Below are 13,616 nucleotides of genomic sequence, written 5' to 3'. Positions count from 1 at the left end.
AGATACAATTGGCGCTTGTAGTAATCATGTTGTCAAATGTCATGCAACATTATCCTATCACATAGCTGAGGCACAAAGTCATGCTTCTAAACACAATAGAACAAGCTGGTAAATGTGCAACCACATCAACAGTGCCAATCAAAGCCACAAGCCACAATGTGCACAAAATCCATTAAGTCTTTTCTTTTCCCATGAATGCCCTTGCAACAAAATATAATACCCAAACTTGATAGAAAGAATGAAAAAATTTGAATTTTTTTTTTATTCAAAAAAAAAGTCTATGTTGCTCATGTTGAAGAATTCGTGATCATGTTCATGTTCCACCTATGTTGTTTCTCACATTTTGTTGCGAAATTTTGTAGATAATTATTTTATGTTTCTATTTTTTTCTATTCATATAAAAACATATTATTAATATATCCTTGAAAAATGTGAAACTCCTATTAATTATTAATAGAATTTAACTAAGTAAATTTTTTTTGTTAATTTTTAAAAGATTTTGTAAAATAATTAAATGTATTTATACTTTATTTTAGGATAAATTACAATCATATAAAAATGTATACAAATATTTCATTACAAATTCTAAAATAAAAAATATGCATTTGTAATTTTTTACTATCAATTAGTTTTATATTTTTCTAAGCAACTTATTCAATTTAAAATAATATTACTTAAGTAAAAAGTCGATGTTAACTATGTTGACAATCTCTTTTCAAATTGTAAATTACAACCTTTCCAAATGTGTGGCTCTAATAAAAACCTGAAAAATCTTTCTAACAATGTACATGTTTTTTCCTTTTCAATAATAAAAACTCAATTTTCATACATTGAAATATTCGCAAATGACTATTTATGCTTCTCCCTATAAATTGTTCTATTGATCGATAATTTTTTACATCGAAAATTAGAAAATCGAAATGCAACCTTTCCAAATGCATTGCTCTAATAAAAATTTGAAAAATCTTTCTAATAATATACCCTTTTTTGTCTTTTCAATAATAAAAACTCAATTTTCATACATTGAAAGATTAGCAATTTTCATACTTCTCCCTATAAGTTGTCCTATTGATGCATATTTTTTTACTTTTTTACTGCAAAATCGGAAAATCGAAAATGTGTACATATATATAAAATTCCCCTATGTAATATTTAATTTAAAGACGTAGGAACCGACCGATTTTAAAGACCGTTTATAGAATTAAAATATCATGTACGAACATTCCATTATCATCCATCGAGATGAATCTGATCGAGTTGAAGTTTTCAGGACCCAAATAGTGTTGTCTCCTGTAAACTTTTCATTTGCTGCCCAAATTGACACCAGAAAACCTTCTGTTAATATTGATGAGAAACAGAGCATTAAAACCTTATGGACGATGGAAAACTCTGTTAGTTGGAAATGGAGCCTCATCCTCATCTGTTTTCAAAATGATGTTTCTACTATCCTTGTTTCTTTTACTCGATTTCTTTGAGGAAGTTTAGACAATCTTTATTCTGCAAATTTTGTTTTCTAGCATGATTTAGAAATTGTTTTCGAAGGAAGGTTTAAATGTCAAATGCTTTGATCCATAAGTTTTGACTGGAATATCCAAAATGTGTACAAATATATACAAGGTCACTATATGATGTTTAAATAAGTAGGAACGGACTGATATAAAGATCGTTTTATAAAATTAAAATATCATAAACATTCCATTTTATATTGTTTGCAGACCTCTCAAATTTAGGCGTCTCGAATAATTATATTATCTATTTGCTTTAAGAAATGAACGATGCACTCAGTACGAAAGTATCCTGATTTACCTCCCAACATTCAGCGAGTCTGGCATAGGAAGTGCAGTGACAGCTATACATTAACTATACTTTACTATAGCTATACTTTACAGAATTGATTATGTGCTTTGCTAGCAAATCCTCTGTTTTACCTCCAATATTCAGGTGAATCTGGCATACACTGCTTATTTCTTTACAAATGGACTTCGTATTTTGGGTGAGTGTAGCTGAGGCAATTCACCAGCTATTTCTTCTCAAAATGGACAATGTACTTAGGTAGCAGGTACTCTGTTTTGTGAAGCACGAGCACGTTGCTAGAACCTCCTTCCTTGAAATCCTTCTCTTTCTCACCAATTAAAGCAGAGGAGAGAAGGATCATCCCGCATTTGCTATAGCTAATTGATGTGTTGGGATCTAGGGCAGTGTATACACCGCTCCCAAAAGCAGCTCCATGCCGCACCTCCACTCCTTGACCGCCTATCTTGAAACCTCCTTCTATAATCTTCTCTATTGCGTCTCTGTCAGTTCCATGGAAGACTAACATCTCTTCCACACTTTTCCTCTGCTTTTCAAAATTTTCTTTGGCTTTATCATATGCCGTTTGCAATTTTTTATTCAATATATGCTCAACCTTTACTACCTGCTTGTACAGATCAAATTATTCAACTATAAATTTAGCTAGAGAGTTCGCGTTGTAAATGGAACACTCAAAAAAGAAATATTTTGGAAATATGAACCCTATTTCTCTTTATGCATGTAACTTGTCCTAGATGGAGCAATTAAAACGAAATGCTAGAAATTTTTATCAATAAACTGTCAATTTCTCAAATAGTGAAGATATTAATCAACTTGCCTTGTAATCGTTCCTGCTAGACATCCTAAAAAATTGTGACTCGGCAAGCCTGAAGTGATATTCAGCTGGAGTACCTCCAGTAAAATTCTGAGACATTTCATACTGCACCCTGATGAGGTTGCGGTCCATTGATGATGAAAATGCCGAGGAGATGGCTGCAGGTTCGAGTGCCAAGTTTTTATAGTGTACTATGTATCGGGGAATCGCTTGATGAGGATCGTACACCACAAATTCGTCGTAAAGTGTGCCTCCTTTGCCTTCTCCGTTCCTCATTGAAAACAGAGAATCATATCCCTTCTTATTAAGTTGCTCCTTATCCATATCTGGATCAGCTTGCTGAACCCTACAGAAACAAAATAATAAAGAATTTGATATCTGTCAGAACACTGATTGCTAGGAATTAGCAGGCAGGACGTTCATCAAACTTCAGAACAGATCCTGCTCGAGTAAGGTCGAAAATAAAGAAGAAATTATTTACACTCATTTTTCCTAATGAAGCCTGCCAAGAGAACCATATTTTCAGTTGAGATTGGAAATAGGACTAATGTGCTTGAATTTGATATGATTGGGAAGATCGGTAATCGGCGAACACCGAACAAGTCGAACAAGACTTACGTCCAAGTCTTCCCAAGAAGAACCTCGCAGAGTAAGAGTTTGTTGCTGCCTTGGGTGTAAATTTGTTGCGCGCTCTTGGAAGAATCGGTAGCAAAATAAATCCCCTGTTACAATAATGTTATAAGAATGAAATTACCAAATAGTCTTTATATTCAAGTTGAGAAGGAAGAGCTTGTCAAAAATCAAGAGAATGTCTTACCCGACCAAACATATTTCGTTTACTCGAAGGCGGAAGATTAAAGCCCTTCTTGGTAATCTCTTGAATAGCTCGGTCACTGGTTCCGTGGAACAGAAGTTGCGTGGGAGAAGTGGGACTGAGGACATGCTTCTGAGTCTCTAAAAACTTGATTTGTAAATGTAGATTAAAAACCTTTTCGATCTTTGTCACGGTAGGAAGAATTCCATGTTTTGGCTGGATGAATTTTTCCGTTCGGTCTCTGACCTGCATTCCAGATCAAAATGAGGGCTAGAAGACTCAATATAATGCGTAAACAAGCAAACGTACCTGTGAATATTCTGCAGCCATGTCACTCTCTGAATCAAGCTCTAAGATTGACAACTCTTCAGTCACATCCTGCGACTTCAATTTCAATATTTCTTTCTCTAGTTCTTTCTGTTTCAATGCAAGTTCCTTAACCTCCCGTTCCTTTTCTTTTGCAGCTTTCTCCTTTTCTATCTTAAGGCAAATATCACATGGATATGCGTCGCAGTCTTGGTAACATTTGAGAGTACATGGATGTCCACACTTCAACTCTCTGGGACAGGAATGCATACAAAGCAAGCCTTCTCTCTTCGTAACTCGCCAGCATTTGAAAACATCTGTGTGCCCACACTTATCATACGTGTAGCTTATTTCCTCCGAACAGAGCTTTGTTTCCTCATCTTGTGAGCAGTCCTTTGTTGCTTCGTGGCCACAGATTTTGAAGTGAAAAAGAACTTGTTCAACACAGAGCGGATGCATCCCATCATGACAAGTGCTTGCACACAGGTGACCGCATTGGAGACGAGCCCTGCAAGGCCATGTGCAGAACAGAGGATTGAAAGAAGATGCATCTTTATTGCACGGCACAAAAGGAGGGTCGCAAGGATGTCTTGGACAACGAAGATATATTTCCTCGCTCAAACAATCCCGCTCTTTGAAATATTCGATCAGGGTTTTCCAGTGCGGAGACTTTCCTGACAACAAATTGTGATTGCCACAGAAATATAGTGCTCCTCTTGCCCTGGAAACAGAAACGCACAGCCTATTTCGCTTAGCCAGATATCCGATGTTTCTATCATCATTGGATCTTACGAGGGACACAATCACAATGTTATTCTCCGAACCCTGAAACCCCAACAGTAAAACGTCAAACAACAACACTTTAAGCATTAATTATATCTGTTGCACCACATCAATTATAGGCATGAGGGACATATTCATACTTGAAATCTATCGATCGAATGAACTTGAACACCTGTAGAACCTGGGTTTCCCTGCACTTTTCTCCTCAACAAAGACACCTACAAGGAAAAAAAAAAACTTGAATTAAATAGAGAATGTTAAGGGTTCATAATATTGCAGCTTTCTCCGTATGAATTTTACCAGGCGTTTCAACTTTCATTTGGTAATTTGGTTCTTATTTCTTATAATTTTGTAATTTGGTAATTCTAAAATAGACGTTGGAATTTATTAGTTTTCAAGCAGTTTTGCAGTGCAGACTCGCAAGGTATTTGTTTTTAGTATAAGCATATCTTTAGTGGTGCTAGGGCACCCTGTAGACTGATTAGTTTTATTTTAAGACAGAGACAACTTGTCCCTCCCCATATTCATATTATTCAACTAGTCAACTGTTATATGCTAAATTTGCAAGGTAATATTAAAAAATATATATATGTGGTGTAAATTAATATTTTTATTGGTGACTGAAGAATTTCCTGAGCTTTTTATAAATTTTCATACACAGAAAAATTTACCAAAAATGAGAGAAGGTGACTAAGATAAGGAAGCATTTATTGATGTCAAGCAAGTTGGAGAAATATGCAGAGAGAAAGTAAAGAGGATATGTGTGTCAGAGAGAAAAGAACCATGGGCAGAAGAAGCAAATCTGAGACACATGTAGATTGAAATTTTTTTAAATTATTTTTAAATATTTAGAAGTGAATATACATATTTTATTAAAAATATATATATTCAAAAAGTGTATATTTCGCTGTGTTCAGTTGAATCTGGGCATGTAATCGATATTTTTGACATCTTTGGGACATTTGTGGTTGTTTGTAATTATTTTTATGATCAGAAAACCAGTTATGCATGTTTTATAATTGACAAGTCGGTTGTTGTTTTGTTCGAAAGACATGTAAATTAGTTGAGTCTAATGTAATTCTCAACGCTGGGCAATACATAAATCTGAATATAACAAGGCTCTGTCCATTGAGAGTGTGCGACAAGAACCAAAAACCAAAACTATTAACAGAATTATGCATATTATTAAATTCATTTTAAAGAACCTTGCTTTAGTCTAATGATTACTTTCATTACTATATCAGACATTGTCACAGTTTGACTTTAGCCATTTTCTTCTGTTATATTGAACCATCAATTATAGTTAATTATAGAACCTTGCTTTAGTCTAATGATTACTTTCATTACTATATCAGACATTGTCACAGTTTGACTTTAGCCATTTTCTTCTGTTATATTGAACCATCAATTATAGTTAATTATAGTTTAGTTAGACTCTGGAAATGTCTGTATAGCACACCCCATCGGTTATACTCTTGCACTCTGCCCGAGTGCAAGCACTAGTTTACCTTTTCGCACTTTTCTTATCGTGCACTTCCATTGTTCTTTTTGTAGCAATGTGTAAATTTTTATCTAATCTTGCATTTTTATTCATCATTTGATTAGACTCGTACAAAATTTATTTTCTTAAGTTTTTACTAAGATAAAAATAATTGTTTAAAAAAATCTTCTTCCTTTTAATTTACAATTCCTGATCATAACTACATTATAATGATAATACTAAATATTTTTATTATTAAATTGAGCTTCATTTATTTTCCAATCAATTGTTCAAATGGATCCCTCCATATTTCTTCCTAAGGCATGAGAGACAAATCAAAACCATTGTTTACTTCAATGGTCATTGCAACATAGTCAGTCATCTTTGTCTTCTCACTTCAATTTTGAGCATTCTTATTTCTATGATATTAGTCACTTCATTGTTCGTTGAAAGAGTGGTCTAATCAGAAGGCTCTACATAACCTATTTTAACAAGTTCCCATAACTCAATCCCTTCAAATTTACCAAAATCAGATCCATCAAATAATATCATCTTAATCTTAATCAGTTCCTTTGTATTTTGAAATGATAAACTATTAGACCGTGGAATTCATTCTTAACAATGTTAACTTGATGTGTAACTTACAATGAGATCCAACTCTCCCTCTTAGCAAAGCATCTTCCATCTACTTCTTAACCTAAGATTTTTCTAGACATGCACCCTTCTGATATTCAGTTGATCCCAAGCATACTATCTATTCAATCTCTGGGGGAGCTGGAAGCAACGACAAAATCTTCCAAGTTTTAATTGGGCAACATACTACAGACTTATGTCATAAGTATACATGAGCACGTCAACCAGAATGAATTCTATGCTTCTCTTCTCTACACAAGGCGTTTCAATAACCTGATCAGAACAAACCATTTGCAGTTAGCTTCATCATGACTCGTTCAGGAGAACAGTTATATATTCGTAGACAAATATAAATGCGCATGTATACTCACAATTTACTTCCAAGTGGAAAAAGTGACAGATAAGTGCAATAAGATTAATCGAGAAAAAGCACCACAAAACTTGATAAAGACAATGAGCAAGAGATGTCGGTGTCTCTTCACCGTATCTAAGCATTGGTTTGAAAATTGATAATAAGTTACAATTAATAAGCCCCTCTCACATTCCTACCATCTGGGCACCTTTCCATTAACTGATAAGTTAAATCTGCAGACTGGTTATGGATTTCCAACTTAGGCACCACCTTACTAGTGCTTGAATCGTTTACTGCACCTCTAATCCTTCGAGTTAAATCTTCTCCACGAGCTCCAATTTTACGGCTTCTGCGGGACCTTTTACAGCAAAGCTGCCCTAATTTTAAACCTCAACTGGAGTCGCACATACAACTGGCGGAGGCAGCGTAATGCAAACTACACACAAAGACTGCCACTTGACCTCGTTATTATCATGCACCGCAGAGTTTTCCGTATGCCGTACCTTCTTTCCGGGCGTAAGACCACCGGAAAATCTGAACAAAACAACTGAAGTTTCCCAAGGAGTGAAGCCTATCGGCTTAATTAGTCATACCCAGCTTGATGATGATGATTTTGAGATTGACGGTGCCAGGATTTTGAAAATTTGATCATTATAAATAAAAAAGCGATGGTCATGATTAGATTGAGTATGAGTATGTGCATGTGCATGTGACTTCTGATGGTCAAATATAGTTTGATCATCGTTGGTTGGAGTAGTGATTACATGATGTGGCGTGTAGGTTGATCATCTTGATTGCAAACTCACCACATTAATAATTGAAGAATGAAATTTCTGCCATTTTTGGGAGATGGCGAGGAAGAGGCCATAAGTCAAGATAGTGTTGCAGCACATATCTTGAAGATTTTTTTACAATGTTCATAACAGAAATATGTTAAAAGACAATTAATGAAAAGAACAAGCAGCCTTGAAGGCCCAAACGAAAAAATAAGATCTGTGCGACATGATCCATTCACCTAAATCAGTCAAAGTACCTAAAATGCATTATTTCTCATCTATAATTCCCATCAGTCTTATAGATATATTTAAAAATAACTAATTGCTAAGCACCAAGTGTCATCAACACTAATTCACTGATATGGTGATTGGAGGGCTATGAAGAATCAACAGATGCAATTCTATCTAAAATGGTAGGGCCAGGACGATTTTAACCAGTGCAGCTCAAAAGGGAATAATTAATAAATGATCCGACAAACAAGTCAGCGTATCCAACTGATAGTTTTGTATACAATTCTCCTTTTAAACTACAATTTAAGATATGTCGACATTTTAAAGCTCCTTCAACGCAGAATTTAGACTGGATAAGCACCCAAAAATCAATATAAAAATGTCATTTCCTTGAACGGCCACATTGGGTGCTCCTCCATTTCATGAACTATATAAAAACGCCACAAGGCACGGAATTGGTATGTGGGGTAAAAAGCGAGGATATTTTAGAAATCTGGTATTCGAAATTGCCTTCTAATTACCACTTTAAGATATGGTTTTAAAGTCGATAAGATTAAGTAATTTCTTATATGAAGCTGAGCATCATCCTATTCAATTTGAAAATTGAACATGCTTTGGTGTGTGATACAAAATAGCACTATTAAGAAAAGGAAGCGTAACTGTCCATTATAGGCCGCAAGCACAGTTATATTCTGAGGATTCTCTCCTTCCGCTAGCAACAAACTTAAAAGGGCAACTACCATTTCTGATTCTCCTTCGTTTGCAAAACTGCTTTCATGTCTAATCTCTGGATATGTATGACCCCAAAAGTGCATTGGTGTTGATATACAAGCTGGCGCCATGTTCCTTTCCCCTCTAACAAGTTTTGTGTTTGAACGGACATGAGGATATATGGGCAAAATCATGGGTAGAAACTCCTCTCTCATGCGGCTCTGTACAGCAAGTGATTGGAAGGGAAACTTGTTGTATTCCACTAATCTTTCAAACATGGATACTGAGAAATCATGCCTGGGAGATTAACAAGGTACACGTGTGATCAGTACCGACCCAAATACTACGTATCGGTAGAACTCTCTTCAAACCAAAAGACCAAGCCTTCTAAATATTGATTGCTCTGAAGATTTCACAATAAAATATAATTTATTTTGAACTAGCAACGCTTTGATGATCTTTTCCCTCAAATTTCAAACATCTTCATTTCATGTGTCCCATCTATTTAACAAGGCACTTAGTTGTTAAACCCAGAGATGAACATTTTAATATACGTAAATAAGCGGGCATACATACCAGCGCTCCAGCTCGTGACATGCCACACTGGGTGATAACTGGTAATGATCCCCAATAAGAATCAGATGTTGTACACTGGGTTGAAGAGCCGCCAACACTTGAGGTTCCAAAATTTCTGAGGCCTCTTCCACAAAAACGATTGCCGGTTTCAGCATTTTAAGAACACTGAGATGCATCGCCGCACCCTGAAAAAGAATTTCAAAATCAGAGTTTTGATGGCGAGGTTTTGGATTAACCTCTTTACATAATTTTTAAATATGAAAAAACAAGCTAGTATTATTTTCGTTTTAAGAGTGAACAAGGTTTAAAAAACACTTACGGCCGTTGTCATCCCAACAATGCTAGCCTCTTGAAGCACTTGCAGCTGCCGACGTTGAATGATCCCCTTTATGATCTCGCTAGTTTCATCGTATTCTTTCTTCAAATCTGCAAGTTTTTTCAAACCCAACTCATATTGGGTATGCATTATCACATGTACTAGTAATACGCGGTAGTTTTCATTCAACTGCCAGGGATTCTCGTTCAGCAGCCATCGATATTTATCTATGTCTATCTGCATTGAAATCAAATTCTTAGTTTGAGAGCTAGTGTTAATCGCGTGATTGCTTGGAGGAAACATGGCTAAGAAACTTACATGCAAATTAACCCGCTTTGAGAATAAGTTGCCATCTTCTTCTCTTTGGAAATGAAAAAAGTTATCCTTTAGCCATGATTCATTGTCTTGCGATCTCTTTGAGGCAGGCTCCCACAATTCCTCCATGAACTCATCATCGTTAGAATCCTCCTCAACTGCTTCTTGACAATCATTTCCCTTGGTACCTCTACGCATCTTTTTATAAGACAAAATGTCATCTACAACTCCGGGTTGAGGTTTACAATGAGAGAAACAATCCTCTACCAGTTTGAAGGTCCTCGTGCTCGGTCTCCACTCGCGAATTTGTTTTGTGATTTCATTATATAACGAGGTAGCAAGCCGTCTTGCTTCCTCACTTTCACCATATTTCCTTCTAATCAATTCCCTGAGCGGGGTTTCTTGAGGAAAATTTTCAAGGAGTTGTTTACCATACTGGGATTTAGATAGCAATAGCCTTATTTGGCTATCTGGCATGTGATTGATTAGCATTTTTGAATCGAAAACTTTACTATCTATTAAGCTATGAAGAGCTCTCTCCATCTTGTATTGAATATTTTCTAAGAAATGCCTGCAAGCCGCCCATTCCGACGAAAATTTGTCCACCCGACTCACCTTCTCATTCAAATTATATTCTTGGAGTGAAACTTCAGTACTTCTCCTTCCCACCCTCACCAAGTTCTCGCAGAATGGCAAGCAACCCAACAAAAAATGATCTAAACCATGATTCTTATATGTGATCACAAGTATTGGACCAGCAGGTAAAGTATCTGCGGTTAGAAGAAGCCGTACCAGTTTCACTCCAACATAAGTCTTGCCTGCTCTCGAAACAAGTAAAAATTATAGCATAAGATGAGCTCACGCAAAAGCTGTGGTGAAAATTGGCAACCCTTAAACAGTTAAAGAATTAAGCTCTAAAAAAAAACAGTCAATTTTAAGCCGTGTAATTTGTGTGCATAAACTTAAATTATTATAAGTGGCGGTCTTGTGTGCATACCTGTGCCAGGGGGACCTTGAATCAGAACTAATCGGTTGCTTAACGCGAGCTTAAGGGCCTCGATTTGACTCTGATCAAGCCTTATTCTATCCCGACTCTTCAGCAAATTGTCTAGTTCAGAGACAGGAGCTCTCCCTTCCATTAAGCTCTCATCAGAGAAGATTTGATCTTTCTTGTCAAACAAGCAGCTCCAGTCTAGAGTCGTCATGGGAGTAAGATATTGTGGAGGGCAGCTTCGCCAGCGTGCGTAGACCAGCTCTTCTACAAAAGGAAATTTCTCGAGATCCATGTCTTGTAAAGCTTTCAAGACAGGTTGATAGGCCTTATAAAATGTAGGCTTCTCTGCAATAACAATTCTGGAGGCCATCAATAGACGACCGATGGCTTCGGCTTCTACTTCTGCAGAGCCACCTCTTGTATCCACAATCTCTACAAAGATCATTAACATTTTATCCTTGGTATACTCGCAATGCGCCACGGTGCCCCAAATTGGGGAATCGAAATGCCCTCCATCATCAGACAGGCAAAGGAGACTTCCTTCTTTGAGACTCAGCTTGCTACTGTACACCCTTTCCGTCTCCACTGCTATTGTGACGCCTGAATGGCTTCCACCGAAATGGAATCCTTTGACGATCCCATTCGGCCAAACCCTCATGCCCTTTGGATCCCATTTGTTCTTCTTTAGATCAGATATCCCCTTCTTCAGACCCCAGAAGCAGTCCTCCTTGAGCAATCGGAAGTAAGTGTCCATATACTCCTCAACTGATCCGTAGCTTCCCTGCTTCTTAACACACGGCAAACATTTAAAATAATTTTCCGTAGATGTCTCATCTGTAATCAAGCCATCTGTCATCTCAGAATCCATAGGGACCAACTGCATCTTCCTCCACTCAAGATTAGACTCAGACATGGCATCGCCAGCTTGGGCAGAAAGCATGTGCAAAAGAAACTGACAGCTGCAATCAATGTTTTGACCGTCCTTGTCTTTCACCATGTCCTTCAACAGGGGCAAAGCCTCTGAAACACTCCGGCTATTGTGGCTTGCTAGGCGCATCAGAACGCTTTTAAGCCGACTCTCCTCCATCAGAGGGCGGAGCTCCTTGAGAGAGCGTTGCAAGAGAAGGGTACCAGAGAAAAGCCTGTACAACTTCTTCAACCTCGTAGCATATAGTGCCGCCTCATTGTACTCAGAGATAACCGTAACGAGCTCCATTACAGAGCTCACAAGATCAAGTGGCGGCCCTCTATAATTGAGTACCTGAAGAAACCCAGCCGGGCATTTGGTAATCTCTTGCAAAACTCTCTCTGGGTTGCTCTTACTATGCACTAAAAGCTCATCCAAGTAGGAAAGCAATTCTTCTAGACTTCTCGGCCTACACTCCACTAAATACGCATACAAACACCTTGGACTCTCCGCTGAATCGTTCGTAATGTATTCAAGCACATCGCCAATTTGCAGTTCAAACAGGCCAGTCTCTGTCTTGGTACTCTCTCCTACTCTAAAATATATATTGCTGTTGATGCCATTCTGCCACTGTCCCTGTGGGACAATTGGAGCAAGAAAACCATAGCCTTCACTCAAATGCAAAGTAACAACTTTACCTTTTCTGATGGCAGATTTTCTGGAAGTCCCTCCTCGTGAGAGATTGGGAGGACTAGGAGGCTGGATTCTCCAGGATTGTTCAGAAGATGAAGAAGTTGAAGATGCTGATGCACGTCTCCAAGAAGAGCTTTGTGAGGATCCACCACCACCTCTGCTGGGCCAAAATTCGTTGGTATTATTGGTAGATGACTTGTTCCTCCAATTATCACATTCATCACTTCGACTGCGTTGCCGACTCTCACTGGCAGTGCCAAACCGTACTCCCTCCATCCCGGCAAAAGTTTCAGAGCTTCTCTTCGTCAATGCGGGTTAAAATGTTTTGGCACCCTTGGAACGCGCGGACCTTATACCAGGCATTTATTTCATCTGAGCTTCCCTCCACACTTGAGGTCGTGCCAACTTGACGTCAAAATCAAGTCTTTAAGTTTCTCCTGCTTTGTTTCCCGTTGCAGTCTGGCACGCAGTATGTTACTCGTTACCGTGGTACTCGGCAAATGTGCCGAGTTTAAATTTGACGCGAAAGTAGACGTTTCGACGGCAACGTCATAGCAATATGATACATGTCTTTCACAAAACACACACCAAGAAGTAAAAAAGCATTTTGGGCTTCGACCAACAAAATATCCCATAGAATATTTACTCTGTACCGCAAATCCTGACTTGTATATATATGCATGTACTTTATAGTGATCAACGCTCAACAAATACTGACTGAAAAGTAGTGAATAAATTTCCTATGTACTCGGAGATCTGGGAATAGATCGGCTGGACCTTTTGCTCTAATGTCGGTTTCTATTAATTTGACGTGTCGTGACCGATTGAAAAAGGCAACGGCTATTCAAGCAGTTCTTTCCCAACTCATGTTGGCACCAGCTATGGTGCAACTTATTTGCAGGGCTGCTTTTGCCTCGGCATCATGTCTGACATAAATTTTACTTTCATAAATGCATTTCAAAATTTTGTAGCTTCAAAATGAGAGATTACGATTTTTAACTTTCACCATTCATTTTTATTTTTCAATCGAAATTGTGTTATAATATTAAGAAAATTATAATAAATTAATATTTTATAATATCTTATTTTCGTACTTTCATAAA

At 37.3% G+C, this 13,616-nt stretch overlaps 2 protein-coding genes across 3 annotated transcripts; both read right to left on the bottom strand.

Moving 5' to 3' along the window:
• Positions 1–1,652: 1,652 nt before the first annotated feature.
• On the bottom strand, positions 1,653–4,616 carry LOC149568996 (uncharacterized). Its single transcript, XM_089816814.1, has 5 exons — positions 3,750–4,616; positions 3,444–3,686; positions 3,245–3,348; positions 2,626–2,972; positions 1,653–2,412 (listed from the first exon to the last, which is right to left on the bottom strand). Exons 1-5 carry the CDS (start codon positions 4,614–4,616, stop codon positions 2,021–2,023), a joined length of 1,953 nt encoding a protein of 650 aa, XP_089672940.1. The 3' UTR covers positions 1,653–2,020.
• On the bottom strand, positions 4,332–12,885 carry LOC149568995 (uncharacterized). 2 transcript variants are annotated; one of them, XM_089821808.1, is made up of 7 exons: positions 10,917–12,885; positions 9,923–10,737; positions 9,608–9,841; positions 9,289–9,473; positions 8,662–9,009; positions 4,670–4,747; positions 4,442–4,571 (listed from the first exon to the last, which is right to left on the bottom strand). In XM_089821808.1, exons 1-6 carry the CDS (start codon positions 12,787–12,789, stop codon positions 4,735–4,737), a joined length of 3,468 nt encoding a protein of 1,155 aa, XP_089677934.1. In that variant the 5' UTR covers positions 12,790–12,885; the 3' UTR covers positions 4,442–4,571; positions 4,670–4,734. The 2 variants fall into 2 exon arrangements, with proteins under 2 accessions (XP_089677935.1, XP_089677934.1); XM_089821809.1 differs by lacking the exon at positions 8,662–9,009 and having other exon boundaries at positions 4,332–4,571.
• Between the last annotated feature and the right edge of the window lie 731 nt (positions 12,886–13,616).

The sequence above is a fragment of the Cupressus sempervirens genome, chromosome 3 (genome assembly GCF_028749045.1).
Source record: "Cupressus sempervirens isolate cs-2001-9-10 chromosome 3, ASM2874904v1, whole genome shotgun sequence".
NCBI lineage: Eukaryota > Viridiplantae > Streptophyta > Pinopsida > Cupressales > Cupressaceae > Cupressus > Cupressus sempervirens.
This window is presented reverse-complemented; position numbering and strand designations above follow the sequence as displayed.